This window comes from Felis catus, chromosome C1 (genome assembly GCF_018350175.1).
Source record: "Felis catus isolate Fca126 chromosome C1, F.catus_Fca126_mat1.0, whole genome shotgun sequence".
Lineage (NCBI taxonomy): Eukaryota > Metazoa > Chordata > Mammalia > Carnivora > Felidae > Felis > Felis catus.
The window spans coordinates 75,238,676-75,259,462 of NC_058375.1; the positions used below are offsets into that span (position 1 = coordinate 75,238,676).

The 20,787-nt window shown below is 38.1% G+C and overlaps 1 protein-coding gene across 4 annotated transcripts in view; it reads right to left on the minus strand.

Annotated features, from left to right (window-relative positions):
- KYAT3 (kynurenine aminotransferase 3) overlaps positions 1 to 20,787 on the minus strand; it is a 71,329-nt gene that overhangs the window by 29,765 nt on the left and 20,777 nt on the right. For all 4 annotated transcript variants that reach the window (XM_006934884.5, XM_006934885.5, XM_019837387.3 and 1 more), the window contains exons 3-5: positions 6,297 to 6,355; positions 5,370 to 5,514; positions 1,606 to 1,755 (exon numbers count right to left, since the gene is read on the minus strand). In XM_006934884.5, the coding sequence (XP_006934946.1) occupies positions 1,606 to 1,755; positions 5,370 to 5,514; positions 6,297 to 6,355 (354 nt within the window). The remainder of the gene's footprint in view (positions 1 to 1,605; positions 1,756 to 5,369; positions 5,515 to 6,296; positions 6,356 to 20,787) is intronic.

Genomic DNA, 20,787 nt, shown 5'->3' on the forward strand with positions numbered 1-20,787 from the left:
AACAACATCAAAGAATGAGATAAAACTTTCAACTATTTTACAGGATTAAAGGAGATTATGTATATGAAAGTGTAACTGCACTTCCTTAAGACGTTTCCTTAAGTAGCTTATTGTCTGGCATAATAGAGAGAATTAGAGATGTAAAAGAGGAACATAATACAATGTAGTAGCAGTATCTTTTATGTAAGAGGTACAGAGAGTGCCATGAGAGTTCAAAGAAAGGAATTAACAACATAGATCATGGTAAATATTCAGCAGTGCCTCTCTGGAGTTTCCCAGGCCTACATTAGCAGAGTCAATCACTTCTTTCTGTCACTACTGTAACATACACACACATTCTTATTCACCTGCTTGCGAGTCTATCTCCTCTACTAGATGGGGAACTCCTTCCACACAGAAACTGTCTTTTAAATTTTTTTTTTTAACATTTATTTATTTTTGAGACAGAGAGAGACAGAGCATGAACGGGGGAGGGTCAGAGAGAGGGAGACACAGAATGAAACAGGCTCCAGGCTCTGAGCTGTCAGCACAGAGTCCAACACGAGGCTCGAACTCACGGACCGCGAAATCATGACCTGAGCCGAAGTCGGCCACTTAACCGACTGAGCCACCCAGGTGCCCCAGAAACTGTCTTTTAAAAATCTCCCATAGGGGCACCTGGGTGGCGCAGTCGGTTAAGCGTTCGACTTCAGCCAGGTCACGATCTCGCCGTCCTTGAGTTCGAGCCCCGCGTCGGGCTCTGGGCTGATGGCTCAGAGCCTGGAGCCTGTTTCTGATTCTGTGTCTCCCTCTCTCTCTGCCCCTCCCCCGTTCATGCTCTGTCTCTCTCTGTCCCAAAAATAAATAAACGTTAAAAATCTCCCATAGTGCCTACTATGGGAGATCCTCAGTGATTTCTGAATGAATGAAAGAGGTCAGGAAATACTGAAGCAGGGGTATTGGAATGATAATGGGGAAAGAGTCCCAGTACTAAAGCAGAAATCACTCAACCTTCTTGTTACACATCCCTCACATGCTGCTGCTAACAGTGCCGGGCACAAAAACACACTGACGAAATACTGGCTGAGTTCAGATAAGGATAATTTTAGTAGTGCAAACTAAAGATTCATTTTCCCCATCATGGTTGGCCCCTTCCACTTACCCTTCTCTAGATAGGCTATAGAAATAAGAATGAGTCACATGCAGCAAAACAGATGAATCTCACAGACATAATGATAAATGAGAGAAGCCAATTCAAGAACATACTGTGTGATTCCATTTATATTACATTAAAGAGCAGGTAAAATGAGCCTATGGTGATAGAAGACAGAAGAGTGGTTACCTCTGGGAGAATATTAACTAGGAAGAGGCATAAGGGAGCCTTCTGGGTGCTGGGAATGTATTATATCTTCATCTGGCTGGGGTTACATGGATATATGTATATATGTAAATATACACACGGGTAAAAAAATTATCAAGCTGTACACTTAAGATCTGTGAATTTTACTCATATGCATTACACTTCAAAAATAATTAAAAATAGTGTAAAATAAGTAACAGATTCAAAGGCAATACAAATGATAATAATGATTGCTATGGGTAAGATGATAATCTTAATATACTTACTTCATCTCCCTCATCAATTAATCCTTGAATGGTATTAAAAAGAGATCCATATGCTCCTACTGTCACAAGGATTTCTTTATTTGGATTGATTTGCTTTTGATAAATTTTTTCATATAAGCAGGATAGAGCTTTCACAAGCGATGGATGACCCTGTTGAATAAAAAAGAAAAAACCTTGAATTTGATTATGGGATCTACTTCTTGGAAGCAATCTGGATTTAAAATGAAAGAATTTTTAAAATTTGGGTTTTTTGTTTATAATTATCCAAATAAAATTTTTATTTTTTTAATGAAAATAAAAAATATTTTTTTCCCTACTCACAGACAGTTCCTACATGAATGGTCATGAAAACTTGCTAATGACTAAAAATCCCCATTAAATGATTGGTTTGGAATTCAAAATTCCAACATGTTTGCTTTGATAAAAATTGACATCAGTACCAAATATACCTTTGACAGTACCTTTTTGGACAGCCATGAAATCATATTGAACTACTTTATTTTTGACAGTAATTAAATTATACTGAATAGAGTTGGACTTTTTTGCAATTAAAATTAAAAAGCCTGCATTGACAGTATATACCCTGAATCTGTTCTTCCAGGTTACCAAAGAGTAAGTTATTATGCCAATCAATGGATGACAGAGTGAGAGCAAACACAAATTCCCCAAAGAAACACCCATTAGTGCTGACGTGAGAGCTAATGTTAGGAGGAAGCAGGACATTCTTCATGACAGCCAAGAGGGGAGGAGTCATCTAAGAGAACAACCTTCACCAGAGGAACGAAGGGACTATAAACGCACAAAGTTGGAGACATGCGGGGAGCCTTAACTCCTTGATTAGTGCTTCCTCAATTCTCTCCATGTTCCCTGTTCTTCCCTCCTTCTCTTTTATTTCCCTTCCCATTCCCCTTCTTTGTCTATCTGGTATCAAAGTCACTATTACTTATTTTTTCTTGTGTAGCATGTACCTCTTGTTTTTGCTTTTGGAGAATGACCTTGATTTTCTGTCAGTTCCAAATAAGAGTCTAAGTGCAGGGCAAGTGCCTTTGTTTGCAAAGCACCTAGAGCTCTGGAGGAATAAACTGGGTCAGGACACAGGACAAGATGGAGGTTGGCAGGATATACCCCATGTTTATGAAGTACAGTAGCCTTTGGTCATCCTAAGTTATCCATCCCAGTTCATGTGAAAAGGAGGCTCTTTTTTCAAAGATACTTTTATTTGTCACCTTTGTCAGAATGTTAGCTAGTATGTCACAGACCCCCACACAGTTAAAACCAATAAAAACAAAGCTATAGCACATTTCTCATATTTTGAGGTGAGAGATATTACAATATTAGAGAAATTAAGTATAATTAATAATAGGGGAGGTGATAGAACAAAGCCACTAAACTAAAAAATAATAGCAAGAGAAAAGACTACTTAAATTCAAGCTCAAAAAAATAAACATGATTTGTGGAAAGAGCAGGAGAAGATTGTCACTACTTCCAGAAATCCAAAATTCCCTTTGAATTTAATTTTAATAACAGATCTAACAAACTCTAGCAAAGGGTGATCTGAAAGCAACTATAAACACTACACATCTTACCTCAGAATTATAAGGGTCTGTGTCTTAAAGAAATTTTTACTTATAAAAATAAAGTATGCTTCATATAATATTTAAAACTAGGCAGAGATGTGTAAAAAAAAAAAAAATTATGTTCTCTCCTCAACAACCTTCCATCTCATCTCCCTGAGGTGACCAATGTCGTCCACGGCCTGGTGACAGTGCAACACCATTCCCTGTGCTTATACTAACATACAAACACATATACATACATATATTTATAAAACCTGAAAAATATTTAAAGAATGGGCATGGTTATGATCTAATAAAACTTTATTTATACAAAATCAGGAATGAGACAGATACGGATCAAGGCCATAGGCTGCTGAACTCTACTATGGATCAACTTAGAGAGAACTGACAACAATATTCCGTCTCCCAGTCTGTTGAATATCACATTATGACTCCATTTATATAGGTCTTCTTTAATGCCTCTCAGCAATGTTTTGTAGTTTTCAGCACACAGATCTTGTGTATATTTTAAAACATCAGTTCAAATATTTAACGCTTTGGGATGCTATTATAAATGATATTTCAAAAAATCTTAACCAGCTGCTCATTTTTAGTATACAGAAATACAGTTGATTTTTATCTATTGGCCTTATACCCTGAAACCTTGCTCAATTCACTTACTACGTTGTGGCACTTTTTTTGTAGAATTTAGGAATCTTTGGATATCCTAAGTATTTCATCACAGAAGGATAGGGATTGATAGACAGGTAAAGAGGAAGAAAGTAACTAATTGGAAAAAGAGGTTATTAATTAAGAGGCCAGTGCTGATGGCCTAATAACTGCATGTGTTAATGGCAGAGAAAATATGTGCATTGAGAGAATATTCCCTGCAAATTGGTATAGTCACTGTGGAAGACAGCATAGAGGTACCTCAAAAAATTAAAAATAGAATTGTAAATGCAAATCAAAACCGCAATGAAATATCACCTTATAGCTGTCAGAATGGCAAAAATAAAAAAAGAAACAACAAGTGTTGGCAAGGAGGTGAAGAAAGGAAGTTCTAGCACTAGTGGTGTGAATGCCAATTGGTATAGCCACTGTGGAACAGTACAGAGCTTCCTCAGAAAATTAAACAGAGTTACCATATGATCCAGTAATTCCACTGGATACTTACCCAATAAATTTGAAAACACTAATTTGAAAAGATATATGCACCCCTATATTAACAGCAGCACTATTTACAATAGCCAAACTATGGAAGCAGCCCAAGTGTCCATCAATAGAATGAATGGAAAAAGAAGAGTTGGTATAAATATATACAATGGGGGGTGCCTGGGTGGCTCAGTCAGTTTAGCGGCCGACTTCGGCTCAGGTCATGATCTCGCAGTCCGTGAGTTCGAGCCCCACGTCGGGCTCTGTGCCGACAGCTCAGAGCCTGCAGCCTGTTTCAGATTCTGTGTCTCCCTCTCTCTGACCCTCCCCCGTTCATGCTCTGTCTCTCTCTGTCTCAAAAATAAATAAACGTTAAAGAAAAAAATTTATATACAATGGAATATTACTCAGCCATAACAAAAGAATGAAATCTTGCTATTTGCAACAACATGGATGCAACTAGAGTATAATGCTAAATGAAAGAAGACAGCTAGAGAAAGACAAACACCTTATAATTGCACTAACATGTGGAATTTAAGAAACAAAACAAAGGGAAAAAAAGAGAGAGGGACAGAGACAAACCAAAAACCAGACTCTTAACTATAGAGAACAAACTAATCTGTTAGCAGAGGGGAGATGAGTAGGAGGACAAGTGAATAGGTTATAGAGACTAAGAGTACATGTACCATGATGAGCACTGAGTAATGTACAGAATTGCTGAATCGCTATACTGTATACCTGAAACTAACATAACACTGAATGTTAACTCCACTGCAATTAAGAAAAAAACTGCAGGAAAAAAAAGAATATTCTCTCTTCCTTGTTGCCATTACACCCTATGCTGGAACAATGGTAAAGGACTATGGAGGCGTTAGAAGTTGGGGATGGCTCCTTCTAGGAAATAAGGGCAAGGATGGGGGTTTCTTTGATTATCTGTTTGGGGCAGTTGGCCCCAGAAAGCCAATTACACAGAAGTGATAGAAGTTCACTTCACATTTCACACACAATGCAATATAAAATACAAGTTCATGTCACACATGGTCTTAATATACTTACAAAGCCTCGTGTATACTGGTTCAGGCTATCGATTGCTGCGATCTTTGATAATTCTTCCTTTACATATACAGGAGGGGATATATCTGGAAGGCCTTGGCCAAGATTCACAACAGAGGGGTCTGCGGCCAACTTGGTAAATTCAATCCTAAAATTAAAAAATACTAATGAGTACCATAATTACAAAGTTAGATTTTTATACCTCATATCTTTTTACTTTTTATAAAATGTTATTTATTTACTTTGAGAGAGAAAGAGAGACAGCATGAGTGGACGAGGAGGAGAGAAAGAGGAAGATAGAAAATCCAAAGCAGGCTCAGCACTGTCAGCACAGAGCCCGACACGTGGCTCGAACTCATGAAACTATGAGATCGTGACCTGAGCTGAAACCCAGTGTTGGATGCTTAACCGAATGAGCCACCCAGGCATCCCTTATACCTCATAATCTTAACATTAAAACTGAAAAACTAAGACCTACTTTAGTCTTACAAATAAAAAAAAAAAAAAAAGAGTTCCCCCCAAAATTTTACCACCTACAAAATGACTTTACCTAATAAGATGATAGCTGAATTAATTAACGTAAAAATTTCTTACAAATCTCAATTCCATGATACCGACAGTTCCATCATCTATTTTTTTTCCTCAACCACACCAGCAGCTGCTAGCTAATGGACTACAGATTAAGTGCCATGTGGGCATCATCCAAATTTGTTCTTTTTTCTATTTGCAGGCTTAACACATGTGCTAAATGAATAAATCAGTGTATGGATCCTTAACTTCCTTACGATTCCACTTAATGAATAAATTAAAATAAGTGCTTTTATTTGTAGACTGTAGATGAGGCTAAAAATCCCCAATATAGGTGAGTATATAAAATGTATAGGAAAAAAAACTTCACCAAATTATTATTGTTTACTCTGACGTACTCACCACACATTACTATCAAGGCCTTCAATTCGTTTTGCATTGGTGATTTTCAAAGACATTTTCTGAAAGATATAAATATTGAAAGTGTTTTTAAATTTCTTTAATAAAAATTCAAGGGGCGCCTGGGTGGTTCAGTCAGTTGAGCATCTGACTTCAGCTCCAGTCATGATCTCATGGTTCCTGAGTTCGAGCTCCACAATGGGCTCTCTGCTATCATCGCAGAGTCTGCTTGGGATCCTCTGTCTCCCTCTCTTTCTGTCTCTTTCCCACCTGCACATGCTCTCTCTCTGTCTCTCTCACAAAACTAAGTAAAACATTTAAATCATTTTCAAAAAGTCAGAAAATCATGGGTAACTACCTTTTTCCTATTGTCATCACAGAAAAAGCAGTACCACAATGACAAATGCTATGTGTAGCATTTGTCAATACAAAATTCTGAAGAGGAAGTCCTCTCCCACCTACTGCCCCAAGGAATGCTTTTTCTAAGGAACCATAGATGTTTATCTTCTCACATAAGAACAAAAATATCATCCCAGCCTAAAAAACATAAACTGATTTGAAGGCCTGAAATGTACTAAACAGAACAATAATGATACTAAAAAAAAAAAGTCAGTTTAAAAAAATACCTTGAGTCATTCTCTGAAGATCATTTTAGGTAAGATGTATGAACAGCTCCACAAGTAAGTTTCTTGTATTGCATACAAGAAGCACTCAACAAATGGTTTTAAAACTCAATACAGAGCTCCAAATAGTAATAGCTCACATCATTTTTTTTTAATTTTATTTTTTATTTTTTAAAATTTACATCCAAATTAGTTAGCATATAGTGAAACAATGATTTCAGGAGTAGATTCCTTAATGCCCCTTACCCATTTAGCCCACCCCCCCGCCACACACAACCCCTTCAGTAACCCTCAGTTTGTTCTCCATATTTGTGAGTCTCTTCTATTTTGTCCCCCTCCCTGTTTTTATATTATTTTTGTTTTCCTTTCCTTACGTTCATCTGTTTTGTTTCTTAAAGTGCTCATATGAGTGAAATCATATGATTTTTGTCTTTCTCTGACTAATTTCACTTAGCATAATACCCTCCAGTTCCAACCACGTAGTTGCAAATGGCAAGATTTCATTATTTTTGATTGCCGAGTAATACTCCATTGTGTATACCACATTTTCTTTATCCATTCATCCATTGATGGACATTTGAGCTCTTTCCATACTTTGGCTATTGTTGATAGTCACATTATTTTTTTCTAATTTTTTTATGTTTATCTATTTTTGAGAGTGAGAGAGACAGAGCATGAATGGGAGAGGGGCAGAGAGAAAAGGAGACACAGAATCCGATGCAGGCTCCAGGCTCTGAGCTGTCAGCATAGAGCCTGATGCGGGGCTCCAACTCTCAGACTGCGAGATCATGACCTGAGCCAAAGTCAGCCGCCTAACTGACTGAGCCACCCAGGTGCCCCAATAGTTCACATTATTGAGTACTGAGTACATACCAGATACTGTTCTAAGTGTTTTACATAATTAACTCATATACAATTCACAACAACTCTATGTGGTAGTTCTTATCAGCCATCATCTACATTGGAGTAAAGTGAGGTACAGAGGATAAAGTTACAGAACTTTACTCATCTGCCCAAGTTTATAAAAGCTAGTGTAACATTTTAACCCACATGGATTCTTTTTTTTTTAATTTATTTTACCTATTTATTTTGAGAGAGACAGAGGGAGTGCAAGTGGGTAGAGGCAGAGAAAGAGAGAAAATTCCAAGCAGACTCTGCACAGTCAGCACAGAGCCCGATGCGAGGCTTGAACTTAAAACTGTGAGATCATGACCTGAGCTGAAATCAAGAGTTGGAGGCTTAACCCACTCAGTCACCCAGGCACTCCAAAACCCAAACAGATTCAACTCAGGATTTGAACCCAGGCAGTTTGACTCCAGAGCACATACTCAGACCTATTTCTATACACTGTCTTTTATGTAAAAAGACCTTTCAAAAAATAGTACAAGAATACTGCCTCCTAAAAAAAGTATATTATAAATTTAGATCAAGTCTGAGGCGCCTGCGTGGCTTAGTCGGTTAAGAGTCCAACTTCAGCTCAGGTCATGATTTCGCGGTTCGTGGATTCAAGCCCCATGTTTGGTTCTGTGCTGACAGCATGAGGCCTGGAGCCTGCTTTAGATTTTTATGTCTCTCTCTCTCTCTCTCTCTCTCTCTCTCTCTCTGTCCCTCCCTCTCTCTCTCTCTCTCTCTCTCCCAAAAATAAACATTAAAAAAAATTTTTTTTTAAATTTAGATCAAGTCTACTTACATCAAGCAAGCTAGGGATATGGTAGAAAAATATTAAAAGTTAAAATTGATGGTATAACATACAATTTCTTAGTTCTCTAGATTTTAAAATTAAGTTTATACTATATTCCCAAAGCACTGAATTAGCCTTGAATTCACTGTTAACAAGCTGCTGGGGGAAAAATAAAAATGATTGGCAGCATTTTTACAAAGATTTTCCTAATAGAATATTAAAGTAATTTTAATTCAATCTGGGAGGAAGATAATGATAACGGTTATTAAATAGACCATTGTGCATTCCAACAATGGAACCCAGAAAAATATCTTTTTACTCTTCTATTTTTTAATCTTTGAAACTCCAGTGACGTAAATCACATGCAAATTCTCCAGAGGCTAATGCAACTTCCAGAATAGCTTTATGATTAAGTACCCACCTGAACATGATTCTATTCTAGAAACTACAATTATAAAACAAAAAGTCCTGGCATGATAGACAGAAAAAGATATTTTAACAACTGTCCTTAGAAACAACATTTCTAAAAAAATGTTTAAAACTTAATGATTCATTCAGCATGTGTCTACACACACAAAGGACAGATTCATATATTAAAAAAGTGAGCAAAGTCTGCAGCAGATAATTTAGACATAAAGTCCAATTTTCCTTATTTAGGTAACTGAAGGCAAATCACATTTCCACATTTAATTTTAAAATTTGTGTTCAGAACAGCCTCTTCTCTCACCACCTCCCTGCTTCTGCTTTGTCCCACCCCTAAACACCAACAATTCTAATGGTATAGAAATAGTCATAGTATATAAATCAGTCATAGTATAGAAATTAGTAACTCTTGGATCTGATACATGACATAACTAGCAAAGCACAGATAGGATCAGTCATCATGGCTACTGAAAATCTTTGCAAATAGAAACAGATGTTTACAGGCGAAATAGGTCCCTATGGAAGAGGTTAAATGCAGGAAGGTAACATAAACATGAATAGTTCCTTTACATTATAATATATTCTACTTTTAAAAGTCCCCAAAGATTAAGGACAGACCTAAGTATACTATTTAGTAAATTAGTTAGTATATACTAGTTATTATATACTAATTTACTTCTGTAGCTTCCATGTGATCATTCCTCTAACCTTAATGGTCTTTCTACACCAATGTTCTCAACCTTTTTCATCACTGCCCCCTTAAGGAGACCGTTTAGATGTTTCTTCTATTCATCTCCCCCACTGCCCCATAAATGAAGGAGTATGAGTTTGTCAGTAAGGATTCAGTTTTACAAGGTCACAAGAAGGTGTAATAGTTATGGTTGATTTCACCTGCCAAATACCAGTTTTCTCCCCGTAAGGGCAATAATTCCTCCACTGAGAATGCATGTCCTATACTCAATTCAATCCCTGGTCCCCACCACCCTGCTTCTGCATTTGGCTAACTCCTAATCCACTTGCCACTTTCACTTCTCATGTTCGACTTCATTTCCTCCAGAGACTGTTTTCTGACTCCGTAAGTCAAGATTATATGCTCTTTCTATGTACTCCTATTACATGGAGTATTTTCCAGCATTTACTACATAACACTGTAATTTTCCTCTTTATTTATGTACATCCTTCCTTAGACTATAATCTCTGAGGATTGTTTCTAGCTTGTTTGCTGATATGTGTATTAATCAAGTTTCTGCAAAGAAACAGAACCAATAGGATGTGCATATATACAGTGATTTATTTAAAGAATTGGCTCATGTGACTTGTGGGGGCCAGCAAGTTTGAAATCTGCAGAGCAGTCCAGGAGGCTGGAGACCCAAGAAGAGTTGATATTACAGCTCAGAGTCTGAAAGCAGTCTGGCGGCAGAATTCCCTTTTCCTAGGGGAGTGTTAGTCTTTTTTTCTCCTAAGGCCTTCAACTGATTGGATCAGGCCCATTCACATTATATAGAGGACAATTTACTTAAAGTCCACTGATTTCAATGTTAATCTCACTTGATAAACACCTTCAGAGACATCCAGACTGATGTTTGAACAAACACCTGGGTTCCTTGACATCATCAAGTTGATATAAAATTAACTATCACAGTGTCCAACACATAAAACTATGCCTATCACATAGTAATTTTTCAACAAACATCTGATGAATGAAGAAAATCTCCACATTAGAAGTGAATTTATAGTATCAGTTAGCTTAAGTTAGGTATTTACTGTGTCAGTCAGCTTAAGTTAATGTATGCTTCATTAACAAATGACTTCAAAGTCTTGGTGGCTTAAAATCATGAAGGTTTATTTCTTTTTCATACAACATATCCACTCAATGTCAGCTGCTACTCTGCTCCATGTCACGGTCACTCTGAGACATAAGCTGGTAAAATAGTCTCTATTTGGAATACTGTCAGATTCATAGCAGAGAGAAACAAATTTTTAGTTTCTGCTTAAAGTGCACACACCACTTCTCCTCACATTATATTGGCCAAAGCAATTTCATGGCTAAGCCTGATACCAACATAGCAGAAATTAAAGTCTGAAAGTACAAGGATTGCTGTGGGTTGGACTGTGTCCCCTCCAAATTCATGTTGAGGCCCTACCACCCAGTACCTCAGAATGTGATCTTATTTGGAAATAAGTTCACTGCAGCCATAATTGGTTAAATTAAGGTCACAGGCTGGTGGGGGGAGGGGGGGGCGCTAATCCAATATGACAGTGGCCTTATAAAAAGGGTAAATTTAGAGACAGTCTGGTATACAGGGAGAATGTCACATGAAGATGAAAGAAGAGAGTCATGGAATGCCAAAGATTGACAGCAAACCACCAGAAACTAGGGAAAAGCATAAACAGACTCTTTCTGACATCATACAAAAGAAACCAACCCTGGTACACTTTGCTCTTGGAATTTAGCCTACAAAACTGTGAGCTGATACAGTTTTGTTGCTTACGCCACTCAGTTTGTAGTACGGTTAAGGCAGCCCGAGGAAATTAAAACAGTGGTGAACATTTACAAGACACCCTATAGTGTCCAAAAACATCAGGATTCAGCAGAAGATGCGAATTCTCACTATATAAGAATTGCTGTTCAGAGGAGATCCAGTCTTAGGAAATGAAAATAAAACTGATTTCTTATTGCGTCTCTCAACCCTGAAATACAGGCAGATCAACACTAAACCATCCTGCACACCTAGAAAACTGATTTGAGGATTAACACAACAATCTGCACAATCTGAACCACAGAACTTGGCAGGTACGCAGCATGGAGAGGAGAACTGGGGGAGAGAGAAGCTGTGGAGGGCAGGGAGCTGTTTTTCCTTGCAGAGAGAGGATGGAGATGGGGGAAGAGTACAAGAAAAGCACCCCCCCCCAAAAAAAAAGCAGCTGGAGAGAAAGTGGAAAAGTGGAAACAGCCGCAGAGACTGAACACAAAAGGGAGAAAGGAGAAAGAAGAGTGTTTAAATTCCATTAAGACTCTATAAACAGGGGGAGCGGAGTCTGAAACTTTGCAACTCAGTATCTGGAGGTGCTCTAGTGGAAAGGGAGAATCCCCAGGAGCAGAGAGCAAGATTGGAGAGGTCCTCAGGCCACATGGGGAGAGGTGGTTCCCCTGCTAATAGGACATTTGGTAGAGACTGTGCAGCCACCCCACAGGAAAAGGTCCCAGTGGACTCTGGAAAACAACCACATTCGCTGGTGCTGGAACAAAGATGTTATGGGGGAAGCCTGATGCCAGATGTGTGTTGTGATTTTCCATAAACCCTGAAACACTGCTGCTACAGAATCACGTGAACTTCTTCCAGGGCAGGCCGGCACCCAGACACAGGCTCTGGGCATTGGCAGCAGCGCAGTCTCCTGAACGTTTTGAGGGACGGCTGGCACTTGGCCATTGCTCAGTAAGACCCTCCCCCAGAAGGTCTGAGTGAGTCAAAGCTGCAGTCCCATAGAAGTGAGGGGTTGGGAAACACAGCCCCGTTTGAGATAAAACTCAGGAGGGAGGTGCTGCCTGGCAGCCTGAGGGCTTTATCATGGGCAGTTTAGAAGCGGGGAGTGGACGGAAGCCAGAGACAAAGGAGGGTGCCGGTTGTGGAGAGCACAGAGTTCCAATACAAGAGATTGGGTAGCTGGGTGATGCCATTTTCACCCTTCCTGCGGATAAGCATACATGTCTACATGCGCCACAGCACTCCCAGTAAGCTAAGCAGGGCCATCAAGTGGAGAATGGACCTGTTACACTAAGCCCTGCCCAACTGGGCCAACAGTGCTCTTGACAAACACAAGTCTCTCTGCCTGCTTAGTTTGCAGACTACAAAGTACTTCATAGCTTGACTTCTCTGGGAAAACAGATATAATTTCAATCATACTGCATTCTGTTCGCTCGTCCTTTTACTCAATTTTTTTCCTTTTTCTTTTCTTACTCTTGAATACAGAAAAGAGAAAAAATCTACTTGTAGTTTCCATTTATATTAAAAAATTTTTCTTTAAATTTTTTTCTACATTTTTTACTTTTTTGTAAATTTTTAAAATTGTTTTACTTTTATCATTTCATTTTATTCTATTTTATTGTATTCATTTTTTCAAATTTCCAGAAGTTTTCCTTTTTTTCTCCTTATCTTTCCCTTTTTTCTCTAATCTATCAAGCTTCTTTCAACAACCACACCAAAACACACCTAGGATCTAGCATACTTTATTTGATGTCTTTGAGTTGTTTTTAATTTTATTATTATTTTTTTATTTTATTAATTCCTTTTCTTCTCCAAAATGATGAAACAACGGAATTCACCCCAAAAGAAAGAACAGGAAGAAATGAGAGCCAGGGACTTAATCAATACAGATACAAACAAGATGTCTGAACCAGAATTTAGAATCATGATACTAAGAATACTAGCTGAGGTGGAAATAGATTAGAATCCCTTTCTGCAGAGATAAAAGAAGTAAAAACTAGTCAGGATGAAATAAGAAATGCTACAACTGAGCTGCAATCTCGAGTGGATGCCATGGCAGCAAGGATGGATGAGGCAGAGTAGCAAATCAGCGATACAGAGGACAAACTTATGGAGAATAATGAAGCAAATAAAAAGAAGGAGACTAAGGCAAAAGAGTATGAAATAAAAATTGGAGAACTCAGTGACTCATTAAAAAGAAATAACCTAAGAATCACAGGGTTCCCAGAAGATGAAGAGAGAGAAAAAGGGGTAGAAAATTTATGTGAGCACATCATAGCAGAAAACTTTCCTAACCAGGGGAAAGACAGTCATCAAAATCCTGTAAGTACAGAGGACTCCCATTAGATTCAACAAAAACCGACCATATCATAGTCAAATTCACAAAATACTCAGGCAAGGAAAGAATCATGAAAGCAGCAAGGGAAAAAAAGAAGTCCCTAACCTACAAGGGAAGACATATCAGGTTCACAGCAGACCTATCCAAAGAAACTTGGCAGGCCAGAAAGGAGTGGTAGGATATAGTCAATATGCTGAATGGGACGAATATGCAGCCAAGAATTCTCTATCCAGCAAGGCTGTCATTCAAAATAGAAGGAGAGATAAAAAGTTTCCAAGACAAACAAAAATTAAAGGAGTTTGTGACTAGTGAACCAGCCCTGCAAGAAATTTTAACTTCTCTCTGAGGAGAGAAAAGATGAGGGGGAAAAAAAAAAAAAAGACCAAAAGCAACAAAGACTAGAAAGCACCAGAGAACATTACCAGAAACTCCAACTCTATAGGTGACAGAAAGGCAATAAATCATATCTTTCAGTACTTACTCTAAACGTCAATGGTCTAAACGCTCCAATCAAGAGACAGAATGTAACAGAACGGATAAGAAAACAAGATCCATCTATATGCTGTTTACAAGAGACCCATATTAAGCCTAACGACACCTTCAGATTGAAAATAAGGGGATGGAGAACCATCTATCATGCTAATAGTCGCCAAAAGAAAGCCGTGGTAACCATACTTATATCAGACAATCTAGATTTTAAGATAAAGATTGTAACAAGAGGTGAAGAATTGCATTATATCATAATCAAGAAGCCTCAACAAATGTAAACATTTATGCCCCCAACGTGCAAGCACCCAAATATATAAACCAATTAATCACAAACACTGTGTCAAAGAAACTCATTGACAATAACATCATAATAGTAGGGGACTTCAACACTCCACTTACAGCAAAGGAGATCATCTAAACAGAAAATCAACAAGGAAACAAGGGCTTTGAATGACACACTGGGCCAGATGGACTTAACAGATATATTCAGAACATTTCATCCAAAAGCCGAAGTATATGCATTCTTCTTGAGTGCACATGGAACTCCAGAATAGATCACAGAATAGATCACAAACTGGAACACAAATCAGCCCTCAAGTACAAAAAGACTGAGATCATACCATGCATATTTTCAGACCACAACGTTATGAAACTCAAAATCAACCATAAGAAAAATTTGGAAAGATAAATACTTGGGAGTATAGGTAGGGTGCCTGGGTGGCTCAGTTGGTTGGACGACCGACTTCAGCTCAGGTCATGATCTCGCAGTTTGTGGGCTCAAGCCCTGTGTCAAGCTCTGTGCTGACAGCTCAGAGCCTGGAGCCTACTTCAGATTCTGTGTCTCCCCCTCTGCCTACCCCTCCCCTGCTTACACTCTGTGTCTGTCTTTCAATAATAAATAAACATTAAAAAAATTTTTTTTTGAAAGAATGAATAGGCTAACCAAGACATTAAAGAGGAAATTAAAAAGTACATGGAAGCCATGGAAATAGTAATACCATAGCCTAAAACCTCTAGGACGCAGCAAAGGTGGTCATAAGAGGGAAGTATATAGCAATTCAGACCTTCCTATAGAAGGAAGAAAGGTCTCAGTTACACAACCTAACCTCACAGCTCAAAGACCTGGAAAAAGAACAGCAAATAAAACCGAAAACCAGCTGAAAGCAGGAAATAATAAAGATTAGAGCAGAAACCAATGCTATCAAAACCAAAAAAACAGTAGAACAGATCAATGAAACCAGAAGCTGGTTCCTTGAAAGAATTAATAAAACTGTGGGGGGGGGGGCACCTGGGTGGCTCAGTTGGTTGAGCGTTCAACTTCAGCTCAAGTCATGATCTCACGGTTCATGGGTTCGAGCCCCGCATCGGGCTCTGTGCTGACAGCTCAGAGCCTGGAGCCTGCTTCAGATTCTGTGTCTCCCTCTCTCTCTGCCCCTCCCCCACTCACACTGTTTCTGTCTCTCTCTCAAAAATAAATAAATTTTAAAAAAAGAAAAGAATTAACAAAATTGATAAGCCCCTAGTCAGTTTGAGCAAAAAGAAAAAGGACCCATAAATAAAATCAAGAATGAAAGAGTAGAGATCACAACCAAACACTGCAGAAATACAAACAGTAACAAGAGAATCTTATGAGCAATTATATGCCAATAAAATGGGCAATTTGGAAGAAGTGGACAAATTCCTAGAAACGTATAAACTACCAAAACGGAAACAGGAAGAAATAGAAAATTTGAACAGACCCATAACCAGTAAAGAAACTGAAGTAGTAACCAAAAATCTCCCAAAAAAAACAAGAGTCCAGGGCCAGAGAGCTTTCCAGGGGGAATTCTACCAAACATTTAAAGAAGAGTTAACACCTATTCTCTTGAAACCGTTCCAAAATATAGAAATGGAAGGAAAACTTCCAAACTCTTTCTATGAAGCCAGCATCACCTTGATTCCAAAACCAGACAAAGACCCCAATAAAACTACAGACCAATTTCTTTGATGAACATGGATGCAAAAATCCTCAACAAGATACTAGCCAACCGGATCCAACAATACATTAAAAAAATTATTCACCACGACCAAGTGGGATTTATACCTGGGATGCAGGGCAGGTTCAATATCAGCAAAATAATCAATGTGATACATCACATCAATAAAAGAAAGGACAAGAACCACATGATCCTCTCAATAGATGCAGAGAAAGCATTTGACAAAATACAGCATCCTTTTTTGATAAAAACCCTCAAGAAAATAGAGACAGAAGGATCATACCTCAAGATCATAAAAGCCATATATGAAAGACCCACTGCCAATATCATCCTCAATGGGGGAAACAGAGCTTTCTCCGTAAGGTCACGAACACAACAGGGATGTCCACTCTTGCCACTGTTAACTCAACATAGTATTGGAAGTTTTAGTCTTAGCAATCAGACAACACAAAGGAATAAAAGGCATCCAAATTGGCAAGGAGGAAGTCAAACTTTCACTTTTTGCAGATGACATGATACTCTACATGGAAAACCCAAAAGATTCCACCAAAAAACTGCTAGAACTGATTCATGAGTTCAGAAAAGTCACAGGATATAAAATAAATGCACAGAAATCAGTTGCATTTCTATACACCAACAATGAAGCAACAGAAAGAGAAATCAAGGAATTGATCCCATTTACAACTGCACACACACAAAAAACAATAAAATACCTAGGAATAAACCTAACCAAAGAGGGAAAAATCTATACACTGAAAACTACAGAAGCTTATGAAAAAACAGAAGACACAAAAAAATGGAAAAATATTCCATGCTTCTGAATCGGAAGAACAAACATTGTTAAAATGTCAATACTACCCAAAGCAATCCATATATTCAATGCAATCCCTATCAAAATAACAACAGCATTCTTCACAGAGGTAGAACAGACAATCCTAAAATTTGTATGGGACCATAAAATAGCCGAACAGCCAAAGTAATCTTGAAAGAGAAAACTGAAGCTGGAGGCATCACAATCCCGGACTTCAAGACATACTACAAAGCTGTAATCAAGACAGTACGGTACTGGCACAAGAACAGACACTCAGATCAATGCAACAGAATAGAGAACCCAGAAATGGACCCCCAAGTGTATGGCCAACTAATCTTTGACAAAGCAGGAAAGAATATCTAATGGAATAAAGACAGTCTCTTTAGCAAATGGTGCTGGGAAAAGTGGACAGTGACATGCAAAAAAAAAAAAAAAAAAAAAAAAAAAAAAGAACCTGGATCACTTTCTTACACCATACACAAAATTCAACTCAGAATGTATGGAAGACCTAAATGTAAGACAGGAAGCCATCAAAATCTTCAAGGAGAAAGCAGGCAAAAACCTCTTTGACCTCAGCTGCAACAACTTCTTACTCAACAGATCTCCAGAGCCAAGGGAAACAAAAGCAAAAATGAAACTATTGGGACCTCATCAAGATAAAAAGCTTCTGCACAAGTAAAGAAACAATCGGCAAAACTAAAAGGCAACCGATGGAATGGGAGAAGATATTTGCAAATGACATATCAGATAAAGGGTTAGTATCTAAAATCTGTGAGGAACTTATCAAACTCAACACCCAAAAAACAAATAACCCAGTGAACAAATGGACAAAAGACATGAATAGACACTTCTCCAAGGAAGACATCTAGACGGCTAACCGACACATGAAAAATGCTCAACATCACTCATCCTCAGGGAAATACAAATCAAAACCACAATGAGATACCAACTCACACATATCAGAATGGCTAACATTAACAACTCAGGAAACAATGGATGTTGCCAGGATGCAGATAAAGAAGAACCCTTTTACACTACTGCTGGGAATCAAACTGGTGCAGCCACTCTTGAAAACAGTATAGAGGTTCCTCAAATAAAAAACAGAACCACCCTACAATCCAGCAGTTGCACTACTAGTAATTTATCCAGGGGATACAGGTATGCTGTTTTGAAGGGGCACGTGCACCCCAATGTTTATAGCAGCGCTATTGACAATAGCCAATGTATGGAAAGAACCCAAGTGTCCATCGATGAATGAATGGATAAAGAAGATGTGATATATATATAAAATGGAGTATTACTCGGCAATCAAAAAGGCAATCCATTTGCAACTCTGTGGATGGAACTGGAGGATATTATATTAAGCGAAATTACTCAGAAAAAGACAAATATCATGACTGCACTTAGATGAGGAATTTAAGGTACAAAACATATGAACATAAGGGAAGGGAAGCAAAAATAATATAAAACAGGAGAGGGCCAAAACATAAGACTCTTAAATATAGAGAACAAACAGGGTTGCTGGAGAGGTTATGGGAGGGGGGATGGTATAAATGAGTAAGGGGCATTAAGGAATCTACTCCTGAAATCATTGTTGCACTATATGCTAACTAACTTAGATGTAAATTAAACAATAAATAAATTTTTTAAAATGTGAAGAAAACTGGATGCCTATGGGGAATTGCCTCACATGTATGTTGGGAAATCTGCAAGGCTTGTATAATTTCTGAGCCAGCTAACTCCATGAGGTGGTTTCTGCTCCCAGGTAGATTAATTCCTGGCATACATATATTATACTGTTACGTTATAAACACAAAACTGCTAGTGAATAGTAGTAATAGTTGTAGTAATAGTAGTAATAGTACTGCTTCTTTGATTTTCTTTTTTTTTTTTTAAATCAACTTGTGGCTGAAAAGTGCAGTTCTAAAGAATCACCACTAGATGCCACTCTTGGCAGAAATGAGAAAAAGGCCTATTGCTATTGTCTTTAAAATGTTTATTGCAATGGTGTTGGAACAAGGAAACCTCGGAAAGAAAAAAAAAATATTACCCATTATCCTAAGACTCTAGAATACTAAAGTTTCAACTGCATATATTGTTAAGACTGTCTGTAAGACATGCTGCATATAGGTGGGATAGAATAGGTGTAGAAAAAGTTTCCCCGAAAGGTGGGTTGAAGCTGGGGAAGCTGAGGCTGTTAACATCTATGAAGCATGGACTGAGTCAAGTGTAACAAAGATAAAGAGTGCAAGAAAAGGTCAAAAACAGAAAAAAGCAAAGCTAGTGGTTAGAGAGGTGAAGACAATAATCAGACATGAGAAGCAGACAGACCCTGTGTGTCAAGACCAGGCTGGAGAAGGAAGTAAACAAGCTTGTAGTGGGCACCCCTTTGATGTGCTGCCCAGCTGCTGGGCAGCCAAAACATCTATTATCTTTCAGATCTATGAATTAGGTATAGTTGCAATCACATGTGATTTTTTAAACATTTGCCTTGTCTTTTAACAGAGTACCTTAAACATTTTACTAATTTTCTTAGTCATTGGGGCGCCTGGGTAGCTCAGTTGGTTAAGCGTCCGACTTCGACTCAGGTCATGATCTCACGGTTCGTGAGTTTGAGCCCAGCCAGGGCCCTGTGCTGACGGCTTGAAGCCTGAAGCCTGCTTCACATTCTGTGTCTCCCTCTCTCTCTGCCCGTCTCCCACTCACACTCTGTCTCTCAAAAATAAAATAAAACGTAAAGAAAAAAAAATTTTTTTTGAAGTTTTTCTTAGTCATCATAAAACTTTCACTTTTAATTAGCAGACATTATTTCAGGTTACTTATGGATACATAAGTATCTATACATTTTAGTCATTCATTGTTTGAGCATTTGTTATATCCAGTGTGTTTCCACCGTGCATTTAATTATAGGATTCCTGCTCTGTTTCCTTTAAAGTCTGATGTGGAAGGTGAATGCCCTATTGTAACATTGTAAAGTATTCATTACCACAAGAAAAAATGAAATGTCATCAATATTATAGTCATCTAGTTCCAGCTAAACTACCTAACCACACAACTTTTGATTACTTTTATGGAAAATGTAAGGTATAAAATTTGATGTTCCAACAACCACCATGATGACACGTAGTATCGTTTCCCTTCATTCCTTAACACTTACTTCCTAAGAGTCTTTTAAAAAATATGGATCTATTTTAGGGGCACCTGGGTGGCGCAGTCGGTTAAGCGTCCGACTTCAGCCAGGTCACGATCTCGCAGTCCGTGAGTTCGAGCCCCGCGTCGGGCTCTGGGCTGATGGCTCAGAGCCTGGAGCCTGTTTCCGATTCTGTGTCTCCCTCTCTCTCTGCCCCTCCCCCGTTCATGCTCTGTCTCTCTGTCCCAAAAATAAATGAACGTTGAAAAAAAAAATTAAAAAAAAATAAAATAAAATAAAAAATAAAAATAAAAATAAAAAATATGGATCTATTTTAAAAAGAAAATGCGTATAACTGCATAATTTACTGTATAATAAACAGCATACTTTATTGACATTTTACCAGTTTGAATTTGCTAGAAATTTGAATGTTCCCTAACCTGACTAAAAAGAAACTTTGCTATACTCTTTCCTAGCTTTAAGAGTGAGAAACAGACCAGTGCATAGATGCCTTTGAAGCTCCCAAGCTCTGTTAAT